Consider the following 27,445-nt stretch of genomic DNA (forward strand, 5'->3'; position numbering starts at 1 on the left):
GGCAGGTCTTCAGAAACATTTTATTGGGCAGAGTCTGAATGCCAAGGTTGGCTGCTGTGGAGCTGTCTAAATCCAGCCCCTGTGACGAGGTTGTCCCTTCAATTCCTGCTTTGGCTCCTGAGGGTATTGTGGCTGAAGGGGCTCCTCCCAGGCCCCTGAGCACCCATTGCTGACAAATGGGCCCCCGCTGTCTCAAAGTCATGGCCTTGCCATATGAACAGGAAGACAGAGCACGCTGGAGCAGTAGGAATCTCAACTTCGGAACAGCTTCACACAAAGGTGGCATGGTGCGTGCTGGCCTTGGGCCTGCTGGGCTCACCTGGGACGGGGCTCAGGCCGGGACTGTTTGATAGAAAGGGTCCGTCAGCTCTCACCCTCCTGGGGCCCAGCCGTAACCCCAGGACGCTGCCTCCCCACCCAGGAGTCACACCCGCAACGAGGTCCACATCGATGATCCTGTTGACTGGGAGGCTTCCGCTGCCTTGGGCCCTGCCCCCTGTCACAGGGAGAAGAGAAGCTGTCACCTGCTTGGCTCAGCCCTGGACTTCCAAAACCCACCCGTCATCCCTGCACAGACACCAAAATACCCCAGATCCACTCCAGACAAGATGATCGTGGGCAGGAGGGCTGGGAAGCTCAGAGGGCATCAATTGCCTACACCTCCAGGCTGACCAGGAGCCTCCACAGATGATTCTCCTAACTGGGCGCCTCACGGGGAATGGCCCTGATGGCAGGCAGTACCACAGTCTCAGCTGGGAGGGTCGGGAATCACAGGCTGTTCTGACACGATGAGCAAGGGACTCAGGGCTCTGGGGGTTGGGGAGCCTGGGGTTTGTCCTGTCACAGGGCTTTCCTACACCTGTACAGCTGTAGCCCGGCTTCATCTGTCAGACTGCTCAGGGGTCTCACCCACCAGGGTGGCCTCTCACTAGATGCTGGCCCGTGCAGCCTCCTCTGCCCACCCACCCGAACACTGCTGATGTTTGCAGTTCCCTGTTGGGCATCCTTCTCCAGGCCTCATTGGCTAGCTCTCCTCATCTCCCAGGAAAACAGCTGGACTCCTTCCTGACAGGCTTCCAGTGAAGATTCTGAACTGCCTCCAGGCCAGGTCTGTAATCAGGGAGGTGGATTCATCATCCAGTGCGGGACTGGAGTGGCGTAGATGCACCCTGGGGTTCAGTAGGAGTCCCCGAAAGCAGGGAGGGGAGCTGTCTCTGAGTCACACTGAGATTCCCCTCACAGTCTCTTCCTTGCCCCAAGTGAAGCCCAGAAGCAAAGAGCCAGGTCACCTGCCTAGGTCCCTAGTCACCTTGTCCTGATTGCTCACCTTCACCTGGGGCCAGTACCCACCCCCAGTTTCTCCTGGGTGCTGCCTGCATCCTTTAAGCCTTGGAGACCCTAGGATCCTCCCATAACAGGCCTCCCAGCCCAGCTCCCCAGGCCCCATCCTTCCTTTTCCTAATGTTGGGGTCATCTTCACCCGCACAAACTTCTCTGGGACTATAGTGCCCCTTGACTCCCATGTCACCAACACCTGTCACCGACCTGTCGCCTCCACAGTCACTGTCCTTCCCTTGCTGAGGCTCTTCTGTATGGCGCCTCACTATTCCCCTCTTTGGTCTGAATTCCTCTATTCTAGGTGCCCCAAACTGCCTTGGAAGGTTCTAGATCTCAAGATAGGTTTAGAAATCCTTACTCCAGGACTGCCTTGACATATCTGGCTCGCTGTGCATGGGTCTTGTAAGAGGCCTACCCATCTACTTTGGGGGGAGGGGTATCCCCACAGCCCAGTAATAGCCTGCAGGGATTTGGGAGTGGCTCCATTTGGGTCAGGTCTCAGTTTCCTGCATTGTACTATCTGAGCTCCAATCAGGGGCAGTGACACCAGAGTTAAGGCTGAGGGAGCCCCTGAGAACCCCCACTTTCCATCTATAGACATGAGCAGAGCAGGGTCTGCAGAGGTGGATCCCCACTTCCCGCTACATCTGGGAGCCACAGGCAGAGTGGGCCTTCCTTGCCAAAGCCTCAAGCGGACAGATAGTTCCATTCCAAGCCACAAGACCCCAAAACATGGGATTATAGTCTACAAACCATTCCAGACTCAGTTTCCCCAACTATAACAGAGGGCTTAACACTAAAGATGAAGATTCTGCTCCCTCCACAGCCCAAGTCTCCTAACAGACACAGGGGTCAGGAGGTCTGTGATGGCCAGCTTCTCTATGGACTCCAAGGCCCACTGACTCTTTGTATCTCACCTTACCCTTGGCCCAAGCTTCCAGAAGTGGCTTCCATGACGCCTTGTGTAGCAAGTTCGGGCCTGTACACAGAGGCACAATGTCTCTGTTGGGGGTCCCCAGCTCATCCTTTGACAAGTCCAGGGGACACATGAGGAGGTTCATTGACTTCAGCCGGTATCAAGAACAGGGTGCCCAGCACACAGTGTGGGTAAGACTGGAACTCTCGCCCAGTCTGCTCTATGGTCACTCAGCAAACATTCTGCTAGGGCCTGCTGGGATCGTCTTGCCCCTATCCACCCTGCTTGTCATTAGACTCCCACAGCTTCAAGTGGCACGGCAGCAAGACGGTTGTTTGTACACTCAGGGACCAGGGACACCGCTGGGGCATCTATGTGGATGCCATCGGGTCCTGAAAGAACCAGTTACCCGACAAAGGCACAGCAGGCCTGTATAGTCCCCTCCAGTTCTGAATGGACACTGGAAGAGACTCCAGCCTCCCGTAGGCCTGTGTGCCCAGAACGGGGCAAGGCAGATTTTTCTGGGGATCAAGGAAGTGCACCTCAAAAGGAGAGGCACTTTCACACTTCCTGCCTGCCCAGCCCTGCCTGCTCTGAAAATGTGGCAATTCCCAGCCAGTGAGTCAGACAGCAACCATATGTTAGGACCAGCCTACCTCCAAGGCCCCACAGAGCTCCCTAGGCTAGGAGCAATGCATGAGAAGCCACTGGGCAGGGCCAGTCTGGGGCAGCAGAGCCCATACCACACCTCCTGGTGTTAGTTCCCCTGGGCCCTGAGTGCTCTTGAACACTCAGCCGGAGGCTACAACAGCATCTCATTTTCTGCCCCTTGGGCCACCCCTGGGCCTTTCCTCCTGGCACACTGGCCCTTGGCTAACCACTCAACCCCCTTGCCAGAGCCCCAGAGACTGGGAACTACCTAGGCTCCTCTATGGGAGCCTGAATAATCCTTTGCCTATCAGGAGTGGTGGCATCTGTCACCCTCAGGTCTCTTCATTTACCTGTGGACATTTCCTGCCCCAGCTGCTGCTGCCTGCTCTAGGCTCAGCATGCCGACCCCTAAAGCCCATCCCTAAGGTTCTGTGCCCCACAGCTAAGTAAAGTTGAGGGTTCACCCCATAAGCTGCCCCCCAAATAATCCCTTTCTCAGGGTCTAGCTCTAGAAGCCTGTCCCTCTTCCCTTCCTGTCTCCACAGGCAGATACTGCCCTGAGTTATGGCCCCATGCTCTCAGGATTGCATGCACCATCTGGTCCTGCGGCCTCCTACCAGGGCCTCCAGATGCTCCTAGAAAGAACCCAGGCACAGGTGAGCCACAGATGCAGGAAAGCCTGGAAGGAGACAGCAAAGAGGACCAGGGCCAGGGCTCCACCCTGGCCATTCCACAGGTTCCCACAGGGGCCTGAAAATTGTGGCTCCTCTTGGGAGAGAATGACTTAGCCCTGGTCACCACCTGCCTTCACAAGGACCCAGGTCACCACCTGCCTTCACAAAGACCCAGCGCAGGATCAGGGCTGTGACAGGCAGGGCGAGATTTCAGTTCCTTATTCTATGGAACACTTCCGGGCCTTGAGCACATGCTCGCCCGTGGCTGGGGTGGACAGTGGTGCAGGGCACACTGGTGGACAGGGAGTGGGCGAGTCTAGAGGATGGTACCTAGTGAGGCTGGCATGCTAGGGTAGGGGTAGCCAAGAAGTCAGCATGGTTAGGGAAGGCCTGTGCTGGGGGTGAGTGTGGGGTAGATCAGGATGGGGGGTCAGAAGAGAGCAAAGCCTCGGGTCTGGGGTCTGGGCTAGTACAATAGGTCCAGGGCCTTGGGGCATCACTAGGAACCCGATATCTACTTGATACTAGACATTGGACACGGCTTGCTACCAGATGTGCTATGGGGTGGCTCCTGGCAGATGGCTTCCTTGGTAACTTGGCAAACTTTAGAGTGTCGTCCCCAGGGGGTGAAGCGTTCTGATCTGTGTCTGTCTGTGCCGCATGAGTGCCCTCATGCCGGGCTTCCCTGAGGACATGAGAGGTGCCCTGGGAGCCTGAGAATAGAATTGGACGGTACTTGCTAAGGAGGAAATGCCTCCTACAGGCAGTCTGGATGGAGCTTGAGGCCGGGAAGGCTGTGTACCCTCAATCCAAGCTCAGAAAGTGTGGTACCATGCAGGGCTGGGGAAGCACCCGGGCTGGGGTAGGCAGATAAGCCTGACACGAACAGGATCTGTCCACAGAGCTGCAGTCACGATATCTTTATTTCCAGGGTGAGGAACTGACACAAGACTTTGTCCCCAAGTCTCAGCTACCTCTGGATGGGCTGGAGGAGCGTGAAGAGCTGTGGTGGAGAACTGAGCTGGCAGCTCCCAGACAGCCACTGTGACATGACCAGCCCCTGGATGGCTCTGTGAGGGCCCCTTCCCTAGGGATCATGGCTCGGCCCTTTGGTAGTCCTTCAGAGCTGACATTTCTCGGCAGCCTCCTGTGGGTCTGGGATTGAGGTTGAGCAGGGAGCTCGGCCTAGCCAGGTATCCCCAGGAACCAGGCCATTCACTCTGGGCTGGGAGGGGCTCACTGATCTTTCCTTAGCTGAGACTGGCCTCTGGAGGCTGTGTTGCCCAGTGAACAGAGGGAGAAGACAGGCAGGGCAGAGGCAGGGACCTCAGGAGAGTGGGTAGGACAGTGGCACCACAGACCAGCCATGGCGAAGGGAGGGGCAGCTGAAGTGTCCAGTCCCTGGGCAGAGAACCAGACCACCCCTAGGCTCCGAGCTACTGCTGGCTGTGAGCACTCGGAGTGCTGATGGGGTGGGGCGCTGGCCATGGCCAGAGCAGGAGACTGCTCTGTGGTTCTCACCTCAGACCCTATCACCACAGCTCACTTCCTCCTGGAAACAACGAGTCCTCCAGGCAGAACTCCACCCCTCCCCGGATTCAGAGAGCTGTCTGGGACAGACAGGCTGCTGACCCATACTGCCTCCCCCTCCCCCTCCAGAGGCCCTCTTTATGCCCCCAGCACGCTAGCAGGCCAGCAGACAGACAGACAATACTAGAAGGATGAACAGGAATGACTGTCTAACTGTGAGGGGCAATTTCCAGACCTGCCTGTAAGAACTTCTTGCTTGGGAGGCCCGACTCCAGGTCCCTGCTCCCTTTGCAATGCCTTGTAAAACAAACACAGAGCAGCCCTCCAAGAGTGCAGGAGGAAGTTCTCCCATGCTGGGGACACTCATCTGCTTTTCCCTATTATGAAGGAGCTTAGGTATTTTGGAATTTCCTTTGTCAAGACACAAATATATATGAAATGTTACATAGAGGCACTTCCATGTATACACACACACACACACACACACACACACACACACACATACATACACCCCTATCAAAGTGTCTAGAGTGTTAGTGGCCACATTTCAACGCTTTTCTCACTGGATTGTGGGGCCAAGGTGGCCAACAAATCCCTAAAAACTATCTCACAGTTAGTCGAGAGTAACTGGGTGGAAGTGGGGCCTTCAAACCCTGAAAACTGTAAGTGGCAATCAGTTGGCCCAGCCCTGCTCAGAGAGCCAGAAAGGACTCTAACGTGTGCACCTGAGGGTGCTCTTATAGGCAGCCTTCTCCAGCACTCTCAGCAGCCCTTACTCAGCCAGGCACTCTCCCACATAAAGAAGCCCTGGAATAGTTGGTGCAGAGACACAAACTGGGGTAAGCAAGCTGAACAGTGGAATCATACCCCACGACCTCCTCCCTCATGCTGGGGCCACTGCCTCCATGACTCCAATGACACTGGGGACTGGAGAGTGGGAGCCACAACCAATGCGCTACAGCTGAAGCCCCCAGACCCTCTCCTGCTGTCCTTTTTTTCAGGACAAAGCCAAGGACCCTGCTTCCTTATCTCCTTGGCAACCAGAGACTCGCTCTCTACAAGTCTACACCCTGCCCTTCCCCTATCAGCACAGCCAGGGCACGCCAGCAAAGGCAACCTGGCCTGGCACCACACTGGGCGTCACTGTCCATGTGCCCCGTGGGTAAACTGCACAGCCTACTCACACTCCAGATATGGCACTGACATTTGAGCTGTGAGCCAGCTTGAGCAGAAACAGGCTCCAGAGCCATCCCAGAGAGGGGAACAGGGCTTAAGGAGCCAAGCCCAGGACGGCTCCTCTGCTCTCCTCTTCTGCAGTGGAAGTGCCTAGGCAAACAGGAGACAGCTGTGGAGACCACAGGCCTGAGGTGAGGAAGACCCTGCCAGAAGGCAGGATTGGGCAGGGGACAATTCTATTCCCACTTTAAAGCCTGTTCTCTTGATGTTTCTATCACAAAGTTGGTGTGGCAGCCATGTGAGCAGCCATGTGAAGTGAATGGTCTCTCTTGAAAGCCAGTCTATTTGGAGCTGGAGAGATGACCGTGGTTAAGTTGCTGTTCTTGCAGAGGACCTGGGTTGGTTCCCAGCATCCACATGGCAGCTCACAGTCATCTGTAACTCTAGTTCTAGAGAATCCGACACCCTCTTATAGCCTTGAGTTGGGGGCACCAGACACACATGTAGTACACACACAAATATGCAAGCAAAACACTCATATACACACACATTAAAAAATAAATCATTTTTAAAAAGGTTGTTAAGATAAATCTACTTAATTTCTCCAAAATGGTTAAGATATAGAAAGAATCATTAAGACGTAGAAAGAATCGTCTATGTTTAATCCTAAAGAGAGAACCCACTGTAAATGAAGAAGAAAGGAGTTTTCAGCCAGTCAGTGATGAGCGCTCGAGTTTATTACTCTCGGAAGAACAGAGTTAGAACACAGGTAGAACTGTAAACAGGCAGCTACAAAGGAGCAGAAAGGAGGGTGTGGCTTGACAGAGGTGCCCAAACATGCACACAGGGCCACTTCATGGCTCCTCGTGCTTCCTGACTGGGTGTTGCCCCACTGGGTGAGGCTGGAGTCCAGGCCACCGTGTGTGCCCTCCCAAGTGCCCAGATGTGTGAGTGTATGGAACATGCATTGAAGCCCAGAAAGAAGGCCTGGACGGGCGCACACACTGCCTGCTGTAGATCACAGCCAGGCGTTGGACAGGAACAATAGGAAACATGCACTGAAAAGGCTCGTCACTGTCACTGAGGACACCGAGCACAGCGGCTGCTGGAGCCCATCACCACTGTGTTTTGGGTGGGCCCAGAGTAGCATCCCAACTGCTTGGTCACACTGTTCCCCTCCACTGGACTCCTGCTTCCCCTAAGAGAAATGCCTGGACACATCTGAGGCCAGCCGTGAGCAGCAGAGCGGCAGAGACTGCCTAGCGCAAGGGCACAGCCTGGCCTGTCGAGGGCAGTCAGTTAAATCCCGGCCGGCCACAGAGGGGCTGACATTGAGAAGCCTGGTTCTTGTCAGCATGGGACCCTTGCTGACTGGCTCAAGACAAATACCTTTTTTTTTTTTTCGATCTTGAGGCTAAAACACTGAGATGGCAGCAAGGAGATTTTAAAAGTTAGATCCATTCTCAGAGCTGAGCCTGCCCAAGGTGTCACTGGACGTGGGCTTCCATTCCCACAGCGCCTCCGCGGCAACAGCTCAACATGGTGACCTGCCTGAGCCTCAGTGACCCTCCCAGGGAGACCAAACCTTGGTTCCACCTGCTTTCCTTTCAGAGGAAGGCAAAAGAGGCCCCATAAATACATGAGGCGGCCACCCCTCGCGTTTCAGTACGGAAAAGTAAAGGAGGGGCTGCCTCGTTGGTGCTCCCCTTATTAAACATGGGCTGGAGCAGCCTCTGGGCAGTAAGCAGGACAGATCAAGGCTGTAGAGTCAGAACCTGGAGGTACCTGGTCTTGTAGGTCCTGGTGTGTCTTGGGGGTTGGGGGGTGGCGGTAACAGCGTGCTGTTGGGGCTGCTGATGTCCCCCTCCCCCATCAGGGTCAGGTCAGCCACCTGCTCATCCTCCACAGTCTGGATGCCCCCAGCCTCCACTTCTGGCGATAGCCTCCTCCAGGCCTGTGTAGGACCCTCCTGCACAGAAGGGATGCAGGATGGCTTTGTAGGCTTCTCTCCAGGTTGGGTGGTTCCAGGAGGCCCAGGGGGGCTGTGGGCCGAACTGGGGCTGTGGATGGAGGCGGGGCTGTGGGCGGAGCCGGGGCTGTGGGCGGAGCCTGGACTGTAGGCGGAGCTGGGGCTCTGGGCGGAGGCAGGGCTGGTGGCTGAGCTGTCGCTGTAGTTCTCAGTCTGAGCAGCTCCCTCCTGGACACAGCCTGTGACAGCTCTCTTGCTATAGCCCTTGACTGGGGCTGGGCTGGACAGGGCGAGTTCTGAGGAACCGGGAGGTAAGCGAAGGAACTCAGGCAGCACCAGGTCTTCCTTTCTCAGCAGCCCACGCTGGTCATCGGCTCTGTTGCTCTGAGCTTTGGAAATGAGCTCAAAAAACTCTATTGGAAGAAAACCCACAGTGACCACATTTGAGAGACTCGCAAATACATGCATGCCTCAGCTGACCACTCACTCTTACCAGGGGCTTCTGCTTCCTTGAGCCGCCACTGGCAGCCAACAGGGTTATGAGGTCAGCCACACTACTTTCCCCACAGAGACGAGGCCAATGTCTGGCTGCCAGCCCCCCTGAAAATTATACTGCCAGGCCTAGGCTTGAAAACACCCCTCCTCTACTTAGTAGGGGATAAGCTTGCTAGCGCTCAGTAGGATGTTGCTGGCACTGTGGCATGTGCTTTGTTCATACATGGGGTCCTTTAGACCTGAGCACAGATGAATTTGAAGTGTAAGTGATGGTCGGAGTAGGGTCTGACAGAGCCAGGGCCCAGCCGCACGGCAAGCCCAAATCGGGAATGGATGGCTAGCCTGTGGAAGGCTGAGGGAAAGCTTTAGCTGGGTAGAATGGAGAGCCCTGAGATCTACCTGGCTCCCAGATTCACTGTCTCTGCACAGAAGGTGGTGCTCTGGGCTGAGGGGAGGAGGCGCTTCAGGACCCCCTGACCCAGCTGAAGCTCCCCAGCCCTTGGGCCAGAATGGGTACTCTGGGCTTGGCACCTGCCTGGCTTCTTCACTGCCCGCTCCAGAGCCTTTTCTTGTCAGCAGCCTGTGTTTAGTGTGACTCAAGCTCACCATTCACGCCACTGGGATCTAAACGTTCTCTAGATCCTATGGCCGTCACTGTCGGTGCTTCTTAGAAATGTGCACACTCAGAGCATATGCTTTATATTGGCTCAGGGGTCAGAATGCCCAAGGGCGACATTTAATGGCTCTATTGTGAAAAGGTGGCAGAGTGAGGGGCACATCCCACCCACCCCTATGGCCCCCAAGTCCCAGGGGCACCCTACAGAAATCCTGGGTCAGGGCAGAACAGGCCTTTCTCCAGCTTCCATGGTCAACATAGGTCAACAAACCCACAGCCCTCTCAGGCCTAGAACTTTGCCCTCCTCCCTCACACCTAGTTCCTGCCCCCACCCAAGCTGGGCCCCAGCTCTGTCAGGATTTGGGTGGTGGGGGAAGGGAGCTGGTTGAAAGCGCAGCCAAGGCTGCTGGCCTCTGGCAGGGCCTCTGGCTTTCCCCTCATAACAGGGCCTTTAGTGAAGTTACACTGGTAGCCTCAGTACAAGAAGACAGGCCACAGACAGGGCAGAGCAAGGTTAAGGACCATATTGTGCATTTACTGGAAGACACGGAAGTTTTAAAAAGTACACATACCCTCTGCTTCGTCCAAATTAATTTTCTGATATTTTTTTTTCCCAATCTTTGCAATAGATTCTTCTCTCTTTGAAAGCCGGGGATCCCTAGCACCTTTTCCATTTTCTCCTCTTATTTTAATAGAGTTAGACTTGCCTAGTGTTCTCTCCTCTCCCTGCATCAGAAGGAAAGTCAAGTTCTACTGCATGTCAGCACACAGTAACATCACTCATCAGTACAGCAAAGGCCCTGGGGCCCAGCATCGACAGCATCTAGACACACTTCGCAAATCAATCCCAATGACGGATAGATAACACAACAGCGTTTATGGCCCACCTACCCACCCAGGACAAAAGAAAACCCAAGGCTGGCAGCTCATAGCCAAGCGGAGACTGAACTCCAAGGAACATTAGGAGAAATACCCACAGGGGGAGGCACACAATCCTGAGCAGAGCCTCGGCCAGCCAAATGGGCGACAACAGGCACAAGGAGCCCCAAGAGGTGGAGGCCATGCAAGAGGGGCAGGGACAGCGTGGGGCAGGCGGAAGGGGAATTACCATAGCAGAGTGGTTTCTGGGGCTGGAGTTCACAGCTGAGCTTTGCTTGACAGGAGCACCTTTCGGTCTGTCTGTGGACACTAACACATGAGACAAGCTTGTGACCAGATCTCACAGTGCCCTCTGAACAATAAACACCATTCGCTGTGCTCAGTGAGAACAAAGGCCCTCACCACCCCTTATCTAACATGCACACCCCAGCCAGAGCCTATGCTTCTCTGTCCACCTGCTGCAGCTGGGAGAAGGCAGCAGGGCATGGAGGGAGGTCTAGACACTTACTGGGACGTCAGGAGGCTGAGATCGAAACTCATGCCTTTTACCATGTGCTACACGTACGTGTTCCTTTAGAATTGAACATCAGGCCCTGCCTTTTCCCCTGTCAGGGTGTAGCCAGCTTTGGTGGCAGAGTCTGAGGACCACTGTCTGGCTAATCAGAATCCTAGTCCCCAGCACCCAATAAACCCGCAGCCCCACCAAGAACTCACTTGCACACAGGCCCTACTTGCCAGCCTTGGAGGAAGCTGGTGAGAACCTGCCAGGTAAAGCTAGGTGCCTAGCCCATGGATGCTGCCTACATAGTGCTCAGTCCTCCCACACCAGGGCCAGGGCGCAGCACTTTCTAGAGTGGAGGATGACCAAGGAAGGGGAACTCTCTACAGAACTAGAGTACTGTAGCCCAAGCCACAGAACCTTATCTGCTAAGTTGATGGGGACACATGCACCTCCCAGGGCCCAGGGGGATCTGTTTATACAAAGCCCTCCCTCAGGAGTCATTTGGGCACCTGGGGAAAACCTAAAGTTACCTGGAATAGCTCCACACAATGGACCTCCACCCATATCACCCCTCCTCGCAGCTTCTAGAAAGTTTCCTCCCACCCGGACAGTCCTAGAGGCTGTAAGACAAAGTGCCTCCCCCATGGGTTTCCTGTGCTAGCGGCCTGAATAATATAGGTCCCTGAGGCTTTGGAGGTTTGGGGGCCCATGGAGGCTTTGACGAGGACTGACTGACCAGGTCAGGGGTGGGAAAGAGTTATGTGGTCCCTACACATGAGGAACAACACAGCAGACCAGTGCTGAGTGCAGGGCCAGTGCCCTCTGGACAGGACCAGGCCCGCCACTGTCCTCACTGCCTGTTTCACCCAGAGGGACGGATCTCAGAACAGGGCACTGTGCTAAAGGCAGGAGACCTAGACCAGGCTGTTAAGGCCTTAGGTCCCTGCTTTGTAACAGCAAAAGCCTCTAAGGAAAAGAGTACCTTCTAGTGCTTTCTGCCACAAAAGCAACATGGAGGGGCAGACAGGGGCTGCCATTCTTCCTACACCTGAGCAGACATGCTCAAGGAGCCAGGTCCTCCTTCCCCTATCCTGCTGCCCCTTCTCCTGTAGGAGGCTGGGTCAGCACATGAGAGGTAGATTGCCGTGTGAGGGGTCACATGGACAGAGCGGTCTGTCCAGGGTATGGCTATGAGACAGCTACTAGACCACGGAGTGGCAGGCTGGGAGCTGGCAGCCTTACCTTTCCCTCTGCAAGGATCCCTCTCCTCCAGGATGACCCGCTGTCCATCCAGACTTGATATAGGAGCACCAAGGTCCAGGGGCTCCTTCTCCCCACTCTAGAGGCAGAGATGATGCAGTGAACTATTTGCCCAGATTGGAACTTTCTGGAATAGTTGCTGTAACCCAGCCACTGACAGTAAGATTAACCCAAGTTTAATGGAGCCTCAATCCAGCTGGATCTGGGGTCAGATCACCCAGCCTGGCTGACCTGTGGGAATATGGAACCCTGAGAGGCTGGTGGAGCATGTCTTTCAAAGGTCACTCAAAGGGGAGGCAGAACAACCCAGGGGCAAACTGGGAACTCCTCATCCCTGAAAAAAGGTTGATATGCATGTGTCAACACTCAATAACTTCATCTGGCTTCTGTTTCAACACAGTCTTCATGATGGCCCACTTAAAACCCCCAAACTGCTCTGAGGAGAGCCCCGAGATAGGGGCAGGAAGCAACCTTAGCAGCTATAGGTGCTCTTGACCGCTCAGGACACTCTTCCCTCTGCCGAGCAGTTAGACTACCACAGCTATAGAAAGAAGCAGGGGAGGGACCCTGGATGCCAGGCTAGGTCAGTCTCTATAGGCAAATTTCTGATCTCCAAACTGGAGTGAGGCCACAGTAGGGAAGTGGTGTCCAGTTACCTGAGGCTGGAGCCTATGAATAACCAAGTAGGTTGCTCTTGTGTATTCAAGGCTCTAGGACAATTCTGAGGACAATTTTAGGGAAAATTAAAAATTTAAGAATATTTGAAATCAAAGCTTAATATAGTGATGTATGCCTGTAATCCCAGTAGTTGGGAGATATAGTCAAAGGATAAGGAGTTCAAGGCTAGCCTGCTACATGAAACCCTGTCCCCAAAACATCAAAACAAAACAAAACAACCCTGGAAATCACAGCTTGGATTAAGTTGACAGGGAAGGCTTGGCAGATGCTATACCTCAAGCCACTGTGAGCCAACACTGACTGCCTCAAGGCCAGAGCCATCCTAGCTGCTGGTCCATAAACACCCATGAAAGCAGGAAAGGGTCAGGGAGGGCCTGCAGTCTTCTTCCTCAACCTCTCCTCCATAACAACCTCCCCCCTCACAACTGGGAGGGAGCAGCACAGTGTACAAATACATGCGAAACTGCCAGTCAGTGCAGGGACAGGGACAGTGTACTTGTGCCCTGACAAACTGCATATCAAGGGGACTGGCTATACTCTGTTCTCTTGTCACACCTGAAAATGGTGGAACTGTTTCAAGGTGTTTGTCGCTTCAATTTGGTTCACCTGAATCAAATGTAATGAACAACATGCAAATAAAGGACACAGAGGGTGGGCAGAAGAGGGACTGTCCTCTACCTTAGGAAGGAGAGCGACAAGATACGAGAGATAGTGCTCAGACTCCAAATGACACTCACCAGCCTCACCAGCAGGCTACCCAGGTCCAGGCCATACTTGGCCACCACCGGTCGCAACACTTCTGTGACAGGCTTGGTGGGCTTGGCCTTGAGTCCCACTGACCGGTTAATTGGAACAAGATCCAGCCTGGAAGGAGGGCAGGGAAACATTCACAAAACACCCAGTTCTGGTTCCACCATGTCTCGAGGGTCCCCTCGGCAGAACAGGAGACCCCGACAATTCAGCCCCACCTTATAAGGAGCACTCCCTGCATGTGGAAGCCACTCCATGAAGCCCTTCTGAAACTAAAAAGAGGGCAGCGGGCCTCAACCTTCCGATGGAGGACTGCACAGTCAGGCTACTGCCAGGCACCCACTCACACAGACTCTGCCTCTTTCCCCACTAAGATTTTGGGGCCAAGCAGCCTGTGTGTGGTGCCTGCCCCCTTGCCAAGGGTCTGGTGGGGGCACCGTCATTCTTTTATGGCTGGTGATGGGACAAGTACATGTTCATTGGGTAAAAACAGAGATTAGCACAGAACAGAAGTCCCAAGGCTCAAAATATGGAGGCTCCAAAAGTCTCCAGAAACCTGTACGCTCTTCTCTTACCGAAACAAAGTACGCTTTTCCAAGCGTAGGTCCCTTGTGGCCAGGATGCTGCTGTCCTGATGCAGCACCAGAGGCTGAGGAACAAAGACACCAGAGTTAACGTGGGAGCATGTGGGCTTGACATGTAACAGCACACAGCTGCAAGAACAAAAGAGCAGTTTCAAAATTAGCCTGACACCCTCGAGACACCAGGTTGTGCTGCCATGCACCCACAGACCCCTGGGAGCCTCCATTCCAGCTGCACTGCGTCACAGGCAGGGGGTAGTGGTGGTGGCAGGAGTGGGCACTGATAAGGCCAGAAGGAAGGGAGTAGACAGAACCAGGATACTGATGGCTCATTCCTGTCTGGCATAGTACCTTGTCTCCGCCCACCAGGAAGAGGTCCACAGCAGCCCCATTGATGCCGTGCCGCTCACACAGTCCAGATAGGATCTCTTTGATGGAAAACCCGGACTTTACAGCAACCACACAGGATGTCCCATCTGGGAGGTGGACACAGCAGTGTTTGGCAGCCTTATCTCTCTCTAGTGCTGAGGTCCTGCAGGCGTCTGACTGTAGGGTAGGGACACAAATGTCAGTGTCAGAAGGTAAGGGAGTACCTCCTGAAGAAGATCCAGCCTGCCTGGTCTCCTGGGCCCCATAACCTGCACATCCTCATGCAGAAACTCAGAATCCACCTCAGAAAATTCTCTGCCCCCAAAGCTGATGGTGTGGTAGGGTCTGGAGACCAAGGCCATGATCTCTCAACCACGGTAACTATATGGCTTGTACCTGAAGCATGGCTGTGTCCTTCCAGCCGAGATTGCTACTGCTACACTGGACCCAGCTCACCTTGGGACCCTGAGGCTGTGAGAATGAGCTGCCCACAGGCCTGCAGGCTGTCCTAACCCCTCCAGTTATAGCATTACAGGCTTGTCCTGAGGGCACAGACCTTCTATGAAACCTGCCTTAATAGCTATCTCCTTATCCTACTGCTTCCCAATGCCTGAAAATCTCTGCCTGCTACTTCAGACAGCTGTCTAGGAAGGCGAGGACTGGCTGCAGGAATGGCCCAAGGACTCCTAAATCTGTGTGGCTCTTCCCATGAAGTGGCTGTTTCATCCCTGGCCTTGGAAACTGCCCAGAAAGGACCTGGCAGAAGGGAAAGAGCCAATTCCCAGCCTAACCTCCTGGCCACCATGGGGAGGAACCTGGGTTGGCCTCTGGATGGTGACAAAAACATGGTCCGGTTGGTCCCATTGATCTGGCCCATAGCCATATATCCATAGTCATCTGTGAGCTGTGAGGCCAGGGGACTGGAAGCATAAATGAGTTCCCCTAAGCACAGGATCACCCAGCTGACACCTAGACACATGCACTTCAAGTTTTCCAACACTAAGCTGGGGTATTGGTGGCAATAGGTAACTGACTCACGGTGACCTTGACAGGGTTTCTGGAGTAATGAAAGAAGAAACAACCATCTACCTCAGCCATCAACCATCTTGATGGACAGTTACAAATGTCATGATGCTGACAACCAGCAAGGTTTCCCCAAATTCTTGTCAGACAAGAGTTGAGGGAGTAACAGGTCCTGAACCCTACCTAGCTCCCCTCACGGCACATTAGCAAAGAGCAGGGCAAGCAGGGTGCCCTGTAAGACGTGCAAAGCTAGGCCTAGCTCTTAAGCAGTAGGAGGACAGCTCATAGGACCCCACAGGCAGACACAAACACTGGAATGCTAGCGTCAACAGGAGGTCTGAGCATCAAGCCTAAGACAAAGCCCTTTTTCAAAGCTCTTAGTGGGAGTTCAAGAAATATTAACTACATCACAACAGAGGAATTTAAGAAATAAACTCAAGGCTAATTTTAGTACTTACACAGCGCTTGTCCCCACCTACTAAACAGCTTCTCACAATGCCCTAGAAATCCTGGACTGGGGACTCTGAGGCCTAGGGGACCCAGGCCAGTGTCTAATCCTGGGACTCTGTTTATGAAACAAATGCTGGGTTTAGGAGCCAGACTCATCTACCAGCTGGTAGGTGTAGCCTGTGACCTTTGGAAGGAGAGTAGGTGGCCACTCACCAGGTCTAGGCTCCCTGCTGAAGACACAGAGCCCTGGGACTCCCGACGGCAGAGGCCTCCATTGGCATGAAGCGCATCTTGAAAGAAGGGAAAGACCGGGGTAAATCAGAGCCATAGCTTCGCCATGCTGTGCCCTCTCAGTACAGAATCCTACCTCCAGCCTCAGACTGAAAGACACATATAGTAAGGACAGAGAGACAGCAAAACATCAGAGGCCCTTCCAGGAGTCACCTTGCTTCACTGGGGTGTAGTCAGATAGCTCCCTCACAGCAGAGGTCAAGGCAAGGGCCAAGGAGGTCACATTGTGGGGGCTGTGTAGGACTTAAGGACTTATCTGGTGCAATCCAGGCACCAGATAACAGGGAACAATGCTATGCAGCCCAGTCTCATGTCCTTGTGTGGACCTGTCTTCAGGATTTCTATCTCAAAGGGCTATTTTGGGTCTGAAAAAGACTGTCCCTGTGACCAGCTGGCTGCTCCGTCTACTGGTGACTCATTTCCCATCTTCTTCCTCACAAACCCTGTTCAGAGCCAATAGTCCAACTCTCCATAGTTCTAACTATGATCTAGGCTGCCCTACACACCATGAAGGGCCTAAACATGGTTCTATGCCAAGTCGGACTGATACTCAGGTTCCTGGATCCAGTGATCCACCCTGAACAAGTGGCCTCTTAGCATCTACAGACACTGTACAGACCGAGTGAGTATCTGAGCTCTACTCAAATCCTCTGGAATCTACCTGTTACTATCATAGCAGGAAGGAAAGGACCTCAGTCAGCTGAACACTTGGCACTAAGGAGACTCCAGAAGGTTCTGGAGCAGGTCTGCTCCGTAAGCTGGCTCATCCCCAGCTCTGCTACCCAGTCAGGTTCTGTGACATTTCCTCATTCCTCCTGAAGACTCTTGCTATACCTCTGCCTGCTCACCATGGCTTCTCATTTCACCATGGCAGCTGAGCTCCTGCTCACAACGACACGGTCTGCATCCACATACCGTGGGCATGGTCACCATGGTCCTTCTTCTTCTGGGACCGCCCCGTGCTCCTGCTCCTTGACCAAGAGAAAAAGGCCCCTTTGCGTTTTTTCTCGCAATCCTCATCCCCCACATCCTCATTCAGGGATCGTCCTGATTTTGATTTTCCACTTAACTGCTAGGAAATAGAAAAACAGTTAAGAAGTTACTTTAACGTTACATGAAACACCAAAGGCGGAGTGCAGAGCTCTATGAGTAAGGATTCTGAGGAATAATCTAGAATCTAGATCCTTCAATGAGTCAGGGCACAGTCCTGACCCTCTCTCACCACTGAGGTGGCCAGGGATTAGGGGACAGGAAAGGGCTCGAGGGGATGGATCTAAGTACTCCATGCCCCACCCCAAGCTGGTGAAGGGATGAGTCGCAAAGCCTCACTCTCACCCCCACAAGGGCTGGCCCAGCACCTTTTTTGGTGTGGACACATTGGAGTGGTCGGAGCTGACACTGTGCTTGGAGGCTGGGCTGCTGGGGACTTGCTGGGAGTCAGGGAGGGTGCGTCCTTCCACCTCTGCCAGGACACATTCTTGGTACAGCTGGGATTTCAGAAAGCGAGTATAGCTATCAAACTTCATCAGGTTGAAAATCTGAGGAGCAAACGCCATGCAGTACAGTCACAGAAGGAACAGAACTCCCCGAGACCCTAGGTACCCACAAACAAGTGCTATTTTGGAAGTTTATTTCAGCCGATGCTCCCAGGGCATTCTGATGTTAATTCTCCAGGCATCCTTCTGCTCTCCCCTCTGCCACTCTAGTAGGAGTGGAATCAGAGAGGTTATGTTAGTCAGAAGCATGGGCAGACTCAGGCCTTCATTTCCTAAGGACTTGGAAGGCTGTCATCTCATGAGTGAGTGCTGCCTGGGGAAGATCCTTGTTTTAAGCTAACTCCTGGCTAGAGAGTGTGCTCTGGACAGGCACTGTTGGCTCAGATCAAATGCTCTTCCACAAAGAAGACATCAACATATAAGCAGGGTGCCCTGCGCATTCGGTGACTCAGCACTCAGAGGCTGAGGCAGGAGGACAGTGAGTTTCAGGTCAGTCTTGGTGAGCTACACAGGGAGACCAAACGACACTGCCAGTACTACTAAACCCATACCGCAAGTACACAGACAGGCCCAGAGCTATGACGGCCAGACACCAAGTATTCTGAATGTATACTAGTGTGGCAGCAATGTGTGTTCATAGAAACAGTACTTAAAGTTTTGAACCTGGATCTTTCTCTGGGCTGGTAAAATGCAGTACCATCCTCTCTTGACTTCTGAGTGACACCAAACTCTGGCCCCAGGTCATCCCTGCAATGAGACCACTGACCTTTCATAATATGCCATGTGGAAAAGCTGTAGGTAAGGTGTGCCCAATGCACTTAAAATTTTTTTTAACATGTATGTATGTATATATAGAGAGAGTAGAGAGTGTGTGTGTGCACACATGTTATGGTCCATGTGTGGAGGTCAGAGTATAACCGTAGAAGTTGGTTCTCTCCTTCCACTATGTGGGTTCCAATGAACAAACTTAGGATGTCAGGTTTGGTGACAAGTGCCTTTATCTGCTAAGCCATCTCACCACCCCAGTGACTTTTGATAGATAATATTGTCCTTTCCTTTGGTTCACAGTGGGGTACAAGTCTGTGGAGCAGGCTTCTCATTCCTCAGTTCTCCCGAATCCTTTTGAGACTGGAGGCCAGTGGTCAGATGGAGTCCTCATCATGCCCACAACTAGCATTCCCCCTCCCCAGCTGAGAACCCTGCACCCCAAGCCCTGGCTGGAAGCCCCATGCACTGTCTGCAGAGTCACCTGGAGCTGCTGTTCCTTGAACATGTCAGGGTGGGGCGCATTGAGAATGTCGTCTGCCAGCTGGGCCTGGCTGTCAATGTTTACAGGAGTGGTGGCCTTGCTGCATAGGAATTTACTGAAAATCTCCCGGGCCCTGTAAGAGAGCTGACAGGTAGAAAGGTCTGAGCAGAGCTGTGGACACACCCACTGGACATGCATTTCCCACCGGTCACTGTAGCGCTCCTAAGACTGACACTACTTTGGGACTGAAGAACTGATTCACGGGTCCTGTCTATACTCTGGCTTACAAAGGGAAGTATAAAAGAACGAGTCGGGAAAACCCTCCTGAATGGGCTCCTCTGCAAGTTTACCAATGGCTGCTTTGGAAGGGCCTCAAAAACTGAGACGTGCTACCTGGAATAGGCCTCAGAGTAGGATCCACCAGCAAGGTGTGAGCCACCGGGGAGGACAGGAGTGTGCAGTGCTCAGAGCACAAGAAATAGGCATGAGGCCACTCCGTGAGGACAACTGTTACCTTGGGGACATGTCATAGGACATGGCTGAGGTAGTTCTGGGGCAGCTTGAAAGGAGCCATCAGGCTGGCAGGGTGAGGGTACACTTGGACTGAGAGCTTCTCCAAGCCTCCCTCCAGCACGGCTTCTCCCTCCCAATCCTAACACCAAGTACCACCTCTGCCAGGCTCTGTGACAGGACATTTGTGCAGTCTATGTTTAGGCAGGATTAAATGTCACACACTTAAGTTTTTATTCGGAAGCAGAAATGTCATTTTTTTAAGTCACGTGGAAGCATCCCTCATCAACTGCTCAAGCAAAACTCGATGTAGCCCTCTGCCACCTGACCCTCAGGCAGCCCCACTTGGAAGAGCAATTTACCTCTTTTTTGTCGTGTGCAGGAACATGACTGAAGCATTCACAGGCCTGCCAGAATAAGATGTTCTCTTCACTGAATTCTTTCCGTAGAAAATCCTGAGGGAGCATAAGGAAGAGAGCAGTCGTCATTCCACAGCTCCGCCATGCAGCTGACCCCCAACCCTTATCCTGGCCTCCTTTGTCTACCACACAGCAGAACAGGCTCCTCTCCAGAGGGCCTCGAAAGCAAGCAGAGACTGTCCAACATCCCCGAGGGCACTTTCTGCCTCACAGCTCTTTTCTCAAGAGCTGGTCTTTCTTTTTCTCTGAGAAATAGATTTTTAGTTTCTAGTGAGTACACAAAATGACATTATATCATACGACACTGTCCTACACATGTTGCTCATATTCATCCCTTTACCCTCTCTTGTTGCCCCACCCCCACTCCTGGGTCCTTAAGAGCTGTGCTTGTCAGAATATCTTCCCAAGAATTTTGAAGAAGCTCCGGCTAGGAGGATGACACACACCTGTAATCCTAGCACTCAGAAGGACGAGGTAGGGTTATAGTTCCAAGCTAGCCTGAATGACATAGGGAGACCCTGTCTCAAAACAAACCAACACATAGAGCCAAGAAATTCTGATGTTCTTTCTTGCATAGACATCCTATGTCTGTGGATGGGGCGTGGGGGGAGGGAGCTTAGGAAACTCCAGGACAGGAGGCCAGTCAGGAAAGAAGACTGAGCTGAAGGTCTTTACAAATGCACACCCTACTGAGTCTGGAGTTTGGAGCAGAAGCTGGGGCAGTCACGCTCCTACAAGTTGATGCACTGTCTCTGAGGTATGAGATGACCCAGTAAGCTTAAGCACCCTTGGCACAAAGTGGCAATGCCCCCTCAGCAGTGCCCCTTACTCACAGAGAAGTAGCGAACACCAATGGGATCCTGCAGCAGACGCTCGAATGACACTGCCCAGCTCGCAACCCTCCTCTCACGTAGGCGCCGGCAGCTCTGCACACTGGGGAGGCTGGCATTGCTGCTCAGGCTGTTGTTGCTGATGCAATCCTTCAGGTCAGCTCCTGTCAGCTCTGCAGGATCAGTACAGACACACCTGCACCTCTTGCCTTTTGTGACTGCTCCACAGGAGGCAACAGGTACCTGCAGCCAGCTCCACTTTTCACACTTGTTCAGTCAGTGATATGCACTGCACCTGAAGCCTAGCCAAAGCTTTCTAGATATCAGATGTAGCAGTGAAAAAAACACATCTCATCTCACCAACCACACACACACACATACACATACACACACACACACACACACACACACACACACTTACTTAAATACTAAGCTCTGACCATGAGAATGAAACAGAGAAACTATTACCTAAGTGCACATACAACACAGGGCAGTAAGCTCAATGTTGAGTATACAGCAGGGAGGCATTTGCAAGTGCACCACAAAGCCAAAGACCCCAGTGAAGCCCAAGGAGAAGCTTCAGTTGGCCCATTGCCCTCCTGATGTTGTCTGCTGCAACTTGAAATCCACAGCTCACGCTTATGCACTTTCCTGCGTGCAGGTCACTTCTCAGTGGAAACACTAAGCCACAACATCCAAAATGAGTATTAGCCATGTGTCTGCTGGCAGCTGATTCACTGGTGATTCCAATACAGGAAAGCACTACAACTCAGAGGAGACGGAGAGGTGTCTAGGAAGACCCCATTTGTCACTCCTGTCCAGTTGATGAAGCAGCCCAGGGACGAGAGGACCACAGGCCAATGTAAGTGGAGCTCTAGAGTTGTTACACATGTTGCCTCTGGTGAGCAGGGCACACAGAGCTTCCCTAGATGAGAATGACCCATGTCAGAGGCAAGGCCAGGCCACTGCAGGGAGACAGGACAGGAGCCGTACTGTGCTGTCAGAAGGTCCCAGGCTCTGCAGCAGAGCTGACTAAGATGACTTTCCACATGGTATCCCTAAGGAAATGTTGCTACATCACATGTTCACAACAGGCTCCATCATCTGTTCTGAGCACCTGCTGCCTGGCATTCAAGACAGGTTGGTCACTCAGGATGGTCTGCCTGAGGTCAGTCCACAGGACAGATTCCTGGGGACAAGGTAGCAGACTCTAGCTTGAGGCCAGTCACTGAAGAGAGCTTTGTAGCTGGAGGGGAGGACGGAAGTACAGGGACTGGAAACAGCATGGCCACTTACACTTTCGGATCACACCCAGTCCACAGGGGCACTGAGAGCTGCCACTGAGCCTACAGCCCAGAACAGCGTGCAGATGGTGTGTGCAAGCCAGAATAGAGAGGGCCTGAGGAGTGGACACTGCACTTTCTAGAGGAAAGTGACCCCGAGGGCTAGGAGCCAAGCCAAGGATGTGACTATAGCATGGCACCTAGATTAAGTACAGGGCAAGAACATTCAAAGCCAGCTAGCATTTAGATTACAAGAGACAAGGGAAAGACATTCGAGTCACACACTGACACCACTACAGATGTTTATGTCAGAAGAAATGAGATCATGAGATCAGAACTTGTACAATCTTACCCCCACCCCGTCTGTGCACCAGCCACTGTTCTCCTGAAGTCTAGAGGAAAGGGCTTGGGTCAGGACACATCACAGGAGTTGCAACCTGCTCCTCTAGAACACTGTTCACAGGGGGGCATGGTCAGAGCAGCTGGCGCTACATAGGGCTGCTTCACTAAGTAGCTCGGCCAAACACACTGTGTGAGCACCTCACACACTTCCTGTGGGGTTGGGACCCCACAGGGATGGTTCTCTGAAGCTGACCTGTGTCCAGTGACCACAGCAGATACTGATTGTCTCAGAATGCACATTTAAGTCCAAAATATGTCCTGATAGAGGTTTCCCAAGAGCTACACAAGCCGAGTGTGACTGTCCCAGAAGAAAACTAAACAGAAAACACATTAAAAGGCAGGATGGCTCCACCTAGATCCACTGTACACCACACCACCCCCACTGCAAACCACATCCATCCCCACTGTACACCACGTCCATCCCCACTGTATACCACACCCATTCCCATTGTACACCACACCCATCCCCACTGTACACCACATCCATTCCCACTGTACACTACGCCCATCCCCACTGTACACCACGTCCATCCCCACTGTATACTACCCCACCCCCACTGTACACCACATTCATCCCCACTGTACACCACGCCCATTCCCATTGTACACCACATCCATCCCCACTGTACACCACATCCATTCCCACTGTACACCACGCCCATCCCCACTGTACACCACGTCCATCCCCACTGCATACCACGCCCATCCCCAATGTATACTACCCCACCCCCACTGTACACCAACCCATCCCCACTGTACACCACATTCATCCCCACTGTACACCACCCCACCCCCATTGTACACCACCCCACCCCCACTGCATACCACGCCCATCCCCACTGTACACCACATCCATCCCCACTGTATACCACGCCCATCCCCACTGCATACCACGCCCATCCCCACTGTACACCACATCCATCCCCACTGTATACCACGCCCATCCCCACTGCATACCACGCCCATTCCCATTGTACACCACACCCATCCCCACTGTACACCACATCCATCCCCACTGTATACCACGCCTATCCCCACTGTATACCACGCCCATCCCCACTGCATACCATGCCCATGCCCACTGCATACCACGTCCATCCCCACTGCATACCATGCCCATGCCCACTGCATACCACGTCCATCCCCACTGCATACCATGCCCATGCCCACTGCATACCACGTCAATCCCCACTGCATACCACGCCCATGCCCACTGCATACCATGCCCATGCCCACTGCATACCACGCCTATCCCCACTGTATACCACGTCCATCCCCACTGCATACCACGCCCATGCCCACTGCATACCACGCCCATGCCCACTGCACACCATGTCCATCCCCACTGCACACCACTTGCTACAGCACTATACAAGCATGTTCTTGAGGATAAAACACCAGACCCATGCTTGGGACAGAAGGCAAAGTCCAGGAGCAGATGAAGAAGAATGCAGTGGAGGCGGGGACTGAACCACATCTGAAAAACTTCAAGCTGGGCTCTTGCTTTCCAGATCATATTAAAGCTGACCTCATAGGGCACAGTGATTTAGATGTGAAATGAAATTGGAGACAAACTGGAAACCCAAGCTCCCATGATGTGGAGCACAACAGCATCTGAACCCCATATAAAATGCCCAGGCAAGAAGCTAAGGGTGACACACAACACACAGACTAAGGGCTGGTTCCTTCCAGACCAAGACACCCACACAGACAGATGGCCAGAAGAAGGCAGAAGGAAGCACATGACAGGTTCCGGGCTCCTAAGCACTTGGGCATACTCCTCTCTGCAACCGCTGCAGGCTAGTTCATGCTCCATACCACTCTGCCTCACTCTGCTAAAGTCAGGCTTTGTGCATACCAGGTGACAACCCAGGCAGACATGGGAACTTGTACTTCAAAGGAGCTTAGCACTTCAAGGTACATAGGAATCACACTGCCCAGCACAGTCTTTCGATGACCCAGCCCCCACGGAAAAGTGAGGGTGCTGATGTTGTTCTTCACTGCATCCTCTGTTGATGAGGTGATGCTCACCAATCAAGCACTGAGCCCAGCAGAGTCAACACTGCAACTATTTCCCTCCAACTTTCCTCTGAGGCAATGAACTAAAACTGAATAAGGAACAGTTAACTCAAGAAACACAGAAGAATCCTCTACAGCAGGATGTGCACATGCAAAGGTCCTGTGGCAGAAGAAATGCAGCACACAGCAGTGACTCGGCTGAGCAGCAGCAGTGCTGGCAGGCCACAGGGGTATCCTGGCAATGTGTCCTTCACCCCAGACAAAGGACTGGCAAGGTCTCTTGTTCCTCACAGTGGAGGGTGGCCTGGAGGACAGGAAGGCAGAGGAGGTAAGGTGGGACTGAGTCACGGAGCTATCCATAGACCATAAGGCCCCACTAGGGCGATGAAGTTTGTGCTTCTGAATTACAAAATACTTGTAATTCCAGCTCAAGCTTAGTATGAGAAATACCCATTTTTCTTTTCTTTATTTGTTTTTTGAAACAGGGTTTCTCTGTGTTGCTTTGGAGCCTGTCCTGAAACTAACTCTTGGAGACCAGGTTGGCCTTGGATTCAGAGATCTGCCTGCCTCTGCCTCCCAACAGCTGGGATTAAAGGCGTGCGCCACCACCGCCTCATGAGAAATACCCATATTCTCTGTGTCCAAGGTACTCAATTGCTGGAAGAAAAGCGGCCCAGTCCTCCGAGCGGACCTGCAGACCTCCCAGCTTGCTCATATGCAGCTTGTCACTGCTAGCTCAACAAGATCTTCCCCGCTCCCTAAACATCCAGGTTTCTGTGTGCTCACCTTAACTACAAGAGGTCACTAGTCTCTAGGGCTGCAGCAGGAAGTGTTGGGTGTGTGGTAGGAGTGAACCTATGCTGTCTCAGTCAGTGAGTGAAAGACGACCGGTATACTGACTAAACTTATTTTTATAACCTGATATAAAACAACGGCTTTCCAAGACTCAAGTCAACATGCCACCGTGAACTCTAACAACGAAGGATTGCAGCAAAGAGCTGCAATGATGAGCTCCGCTGTGTCACTGAGTGTCCCACATCGCTGGCTGCCAACGTCCCTGGCTGTGGGTCAGGCTTGTCCTTGGGTCTCTCAGGCATGAGCACTGCGTAGAGAGGAAGGCGGCGCAGCACCTAAGCAGGCACGGCTCAAGTGGCAAAGACAACAGTGGGGAACTGACACCATAGGAAATGAGGGGAAACAGCTCATCTTCTGGCAGCTGGACTAGAGACCCGCTCAGGTGAGATGCCTGGTTGGTGAGGGGACGGTCTCCATGGCTGCAACAGAGCCCTTCCCCTAGGAGAAGAGGAAGTTTCTGGTGCTCTGGTAATGCCTCTGGTTGTGGGAACAGTGACTTGGCCTTGAGCCCAGCACAGCCCAGGGACCTAGACAAAGACATCACAAATGCTGAGGCGAGGCCTAGCCACAGTGGACTATGACAAGTCACACATATACGGGGGGAGGGGGGGCGCAAGTCCTGAGTCCACAAGGGTGCCACACGTGGTTCTTTTAAACAGAGCTCCTGGAGGAGGTTTTCACCCAGTGGGGGTGTAGGAGGCTTGCAAAGCAGACGGGTAGAGGCAGACCCTGCTCAGGCTTGGCACAAGTTGCTCCTGTGAATTGGATCTTAGTGCTTTTGACGGGCTACACAGACACAAAGTCCCTTCCCCTTTGTCATGCATTTCTGAGTTCAGAACCCACACCATGTTCCAGCACTGTTAGTCACATACAGAACAAAGCATCTTCAGGATTAGCCTGACCCAGGACATCAAGCAGCACCTGGTGGCCAAGGAATTCCTTGCAAACACCTCTATTTCTAAACCAAGTTCAAGACCAGTTTAGGAGGCCGACACACATCAGGTCTGAGACTCACTGGTCTGCTGGGAGCTGCCAGCCTGGAGCCTGGTCCTCTAATGTTAAGCGCTTGGGTGAAACACAGGCTGAGTTGAAGATATGGCTGCACTGTGGCTTTAGTGGGTGTGTTCTAGGTGTTTGTTGTGATGTGGGTTTTCTTCTTTCAGTCAAATGCTGACCTGGTGAGAACGTGATTCGAGTCTGTGCAGATCTCCTGGAACAGCTGCCAGCACAGCTGCAGAGACTGTCGCAATGTAGGCTGTAGGTTACACATTGCAGTAATTCCTTGAGACTGAGTGTGCAGTTACTTCTGTGATGCATGGCCTCAGCCTGCTCCCAGTTCACTGTATGTCTTAGCCAATCATAACCTTAAGTATTCCAAATGCTCAAGTCTCAACTCTAAGCCACGTGGCAGCCCAACCCAACATAAGACCCTCCCCACGCAGCAAACATACCTGAGGACTGCACACGCCAGCCTGCTCTGACACTCAAGACAAGTTGAGAGACAGATGTGGGACTTTACCTGGGTAGAGATGATAAGAGCCACTGTGGTGCCATCTAACCAAATACTTCCAACCATTCACCGTAAACCACCCTTCTGAGTCCATACCAGGCTCAGCCTGGGTGGCCAGGAGCAGAGGCCTGGGCCACGGGTGCTGAGGACATGGCTCCTTAGCTCGGTCTTGGGGGTAGATGAATTATTGCAGAGCCTCAGGGACCCTCGCAGAGGCAGCCCTCAGCCTTCCAGCACTGGCTCCTGGAGAGGCACTAGAGCCTCGCAAAGCCTCAGAGACTCATGTATAATGCACAGCCGGAATGCCTGCTGCAGAGGCCTGAATTATTCACAAGGGCAGAAACACTGTTCCCCCAGTGTGGGGAGGAGCCACTGTGCAGTTCATGAAACAGCAGCAGGGAAGGAGCAGCAAGAACACACAGCTTCTCGTAATAGTTATGTGATGCTGTCATATTTCCACACCATCTTGAATTTAAACTCTTAAGTCCCATAAACACAAGATCTATATTCTCAGTGAGAGACTAAAGCCATGGCATCTCAAGGGTGTGCACTTAAGAAACAAGCAGCTTGAACTCAACCAGTTCCAAAGCAAAGTCTGTGGCATCAGCAGCACACCTAAGGAAACCTCGAGGGGCTGGGAGCTCAGCCGGAGCTGGGAGCTCAGCCGGAGCTGGGCGTGCCAGCTTTAGAAAATAAAGCCTTTTGCTGCTGCCCTCACGAACTA

General features: G+C 53.0%; 1 protein-coding gene across 6 annotated transcripts in view; it reads right to left on the reverse strand.

Moving 5' to 3' along the window:
- The window catches only part of Rgs12 (regulator of G protein signaling 12), a 100,761-nt gene continuing 73,316 nt past the window's right edge, over positions 1-27,445 (reverse strand). Inside the window, exons 5-19 of one of the 6 annotated variants that reach the window (XM_075943826.1) lie at positions 20,656-20,825; positions 19,766-19,858; positions 18,894-19,037; positions 17,507-17,686; positions 17,064-17,220; positions 16,071-16,147; positions 14,367-14,561; positions 14,010-14,083; positions 13,422-13,548; positions 11,989-12,085; positions 10,474-10,553; positions 9,938-10,091; positions 8,071-8,667; positions 431-496; positions 230-342 (exon numbers count right to left, since the gene is read on the reverse strand). In XM_075943826.1, the coding sequence (XP_075799941.1) occupies positions 332-342; positions 431-496; positions 8,071-8,667; positions 9,938-10,091; positions 10,474-10,553; positions 11,989-12,085; positions 13,422-13,548; positions 14,010-14,083; positions 14,367-14,561; positions 16,071-16,147; positions 17,064-17,220; positions 17,507-17,686; positions 18,894-19,037; positions 19,766-19,858; positions 20,656-20,825 (2,222 nt within the window). In that variant the 3' untranslated portion in view covers positions 230-331. Of the gene's footprint in view, positions 497-7,000; positions 8,668-9,937; positions 10,092-10,473; positions 10,554-11,988; positions 12,086-13,421; positions 13,549-14,009; positions 14,084-14,366; positions 14,562-16,070; positions 16,148-17,063; positions 17,221-17,506; positions 17,687-18,893; positions 19,038-19,765; positions 19,859-20,655; positions 20,849-27,445 lie in introns of those variants that run through there. The other 5 variants (XM_075943825.1, XM_075943824.1, XM_075943830.1 and 2 more) reach the window with 5 other exon arrangements.

The sequence above is a fragment of the Microtus pennsylvanicus genome, chromosome 12 (genome assembly GCF_037038515.1).
Source record: "Microtus pennsylvanicus isolate mMicPen1 chromosome 12, mMicPen1.hap1, whole genome shotgun sequence".
In the NCBI taxonomy this organism is placed as follows: domain Eukaryota; kingdom Metazoa; phylum Chordata; class Mammalia; order Rodentia; family Cricetidae; genus Microtus; species Microtus pennsylvanicus.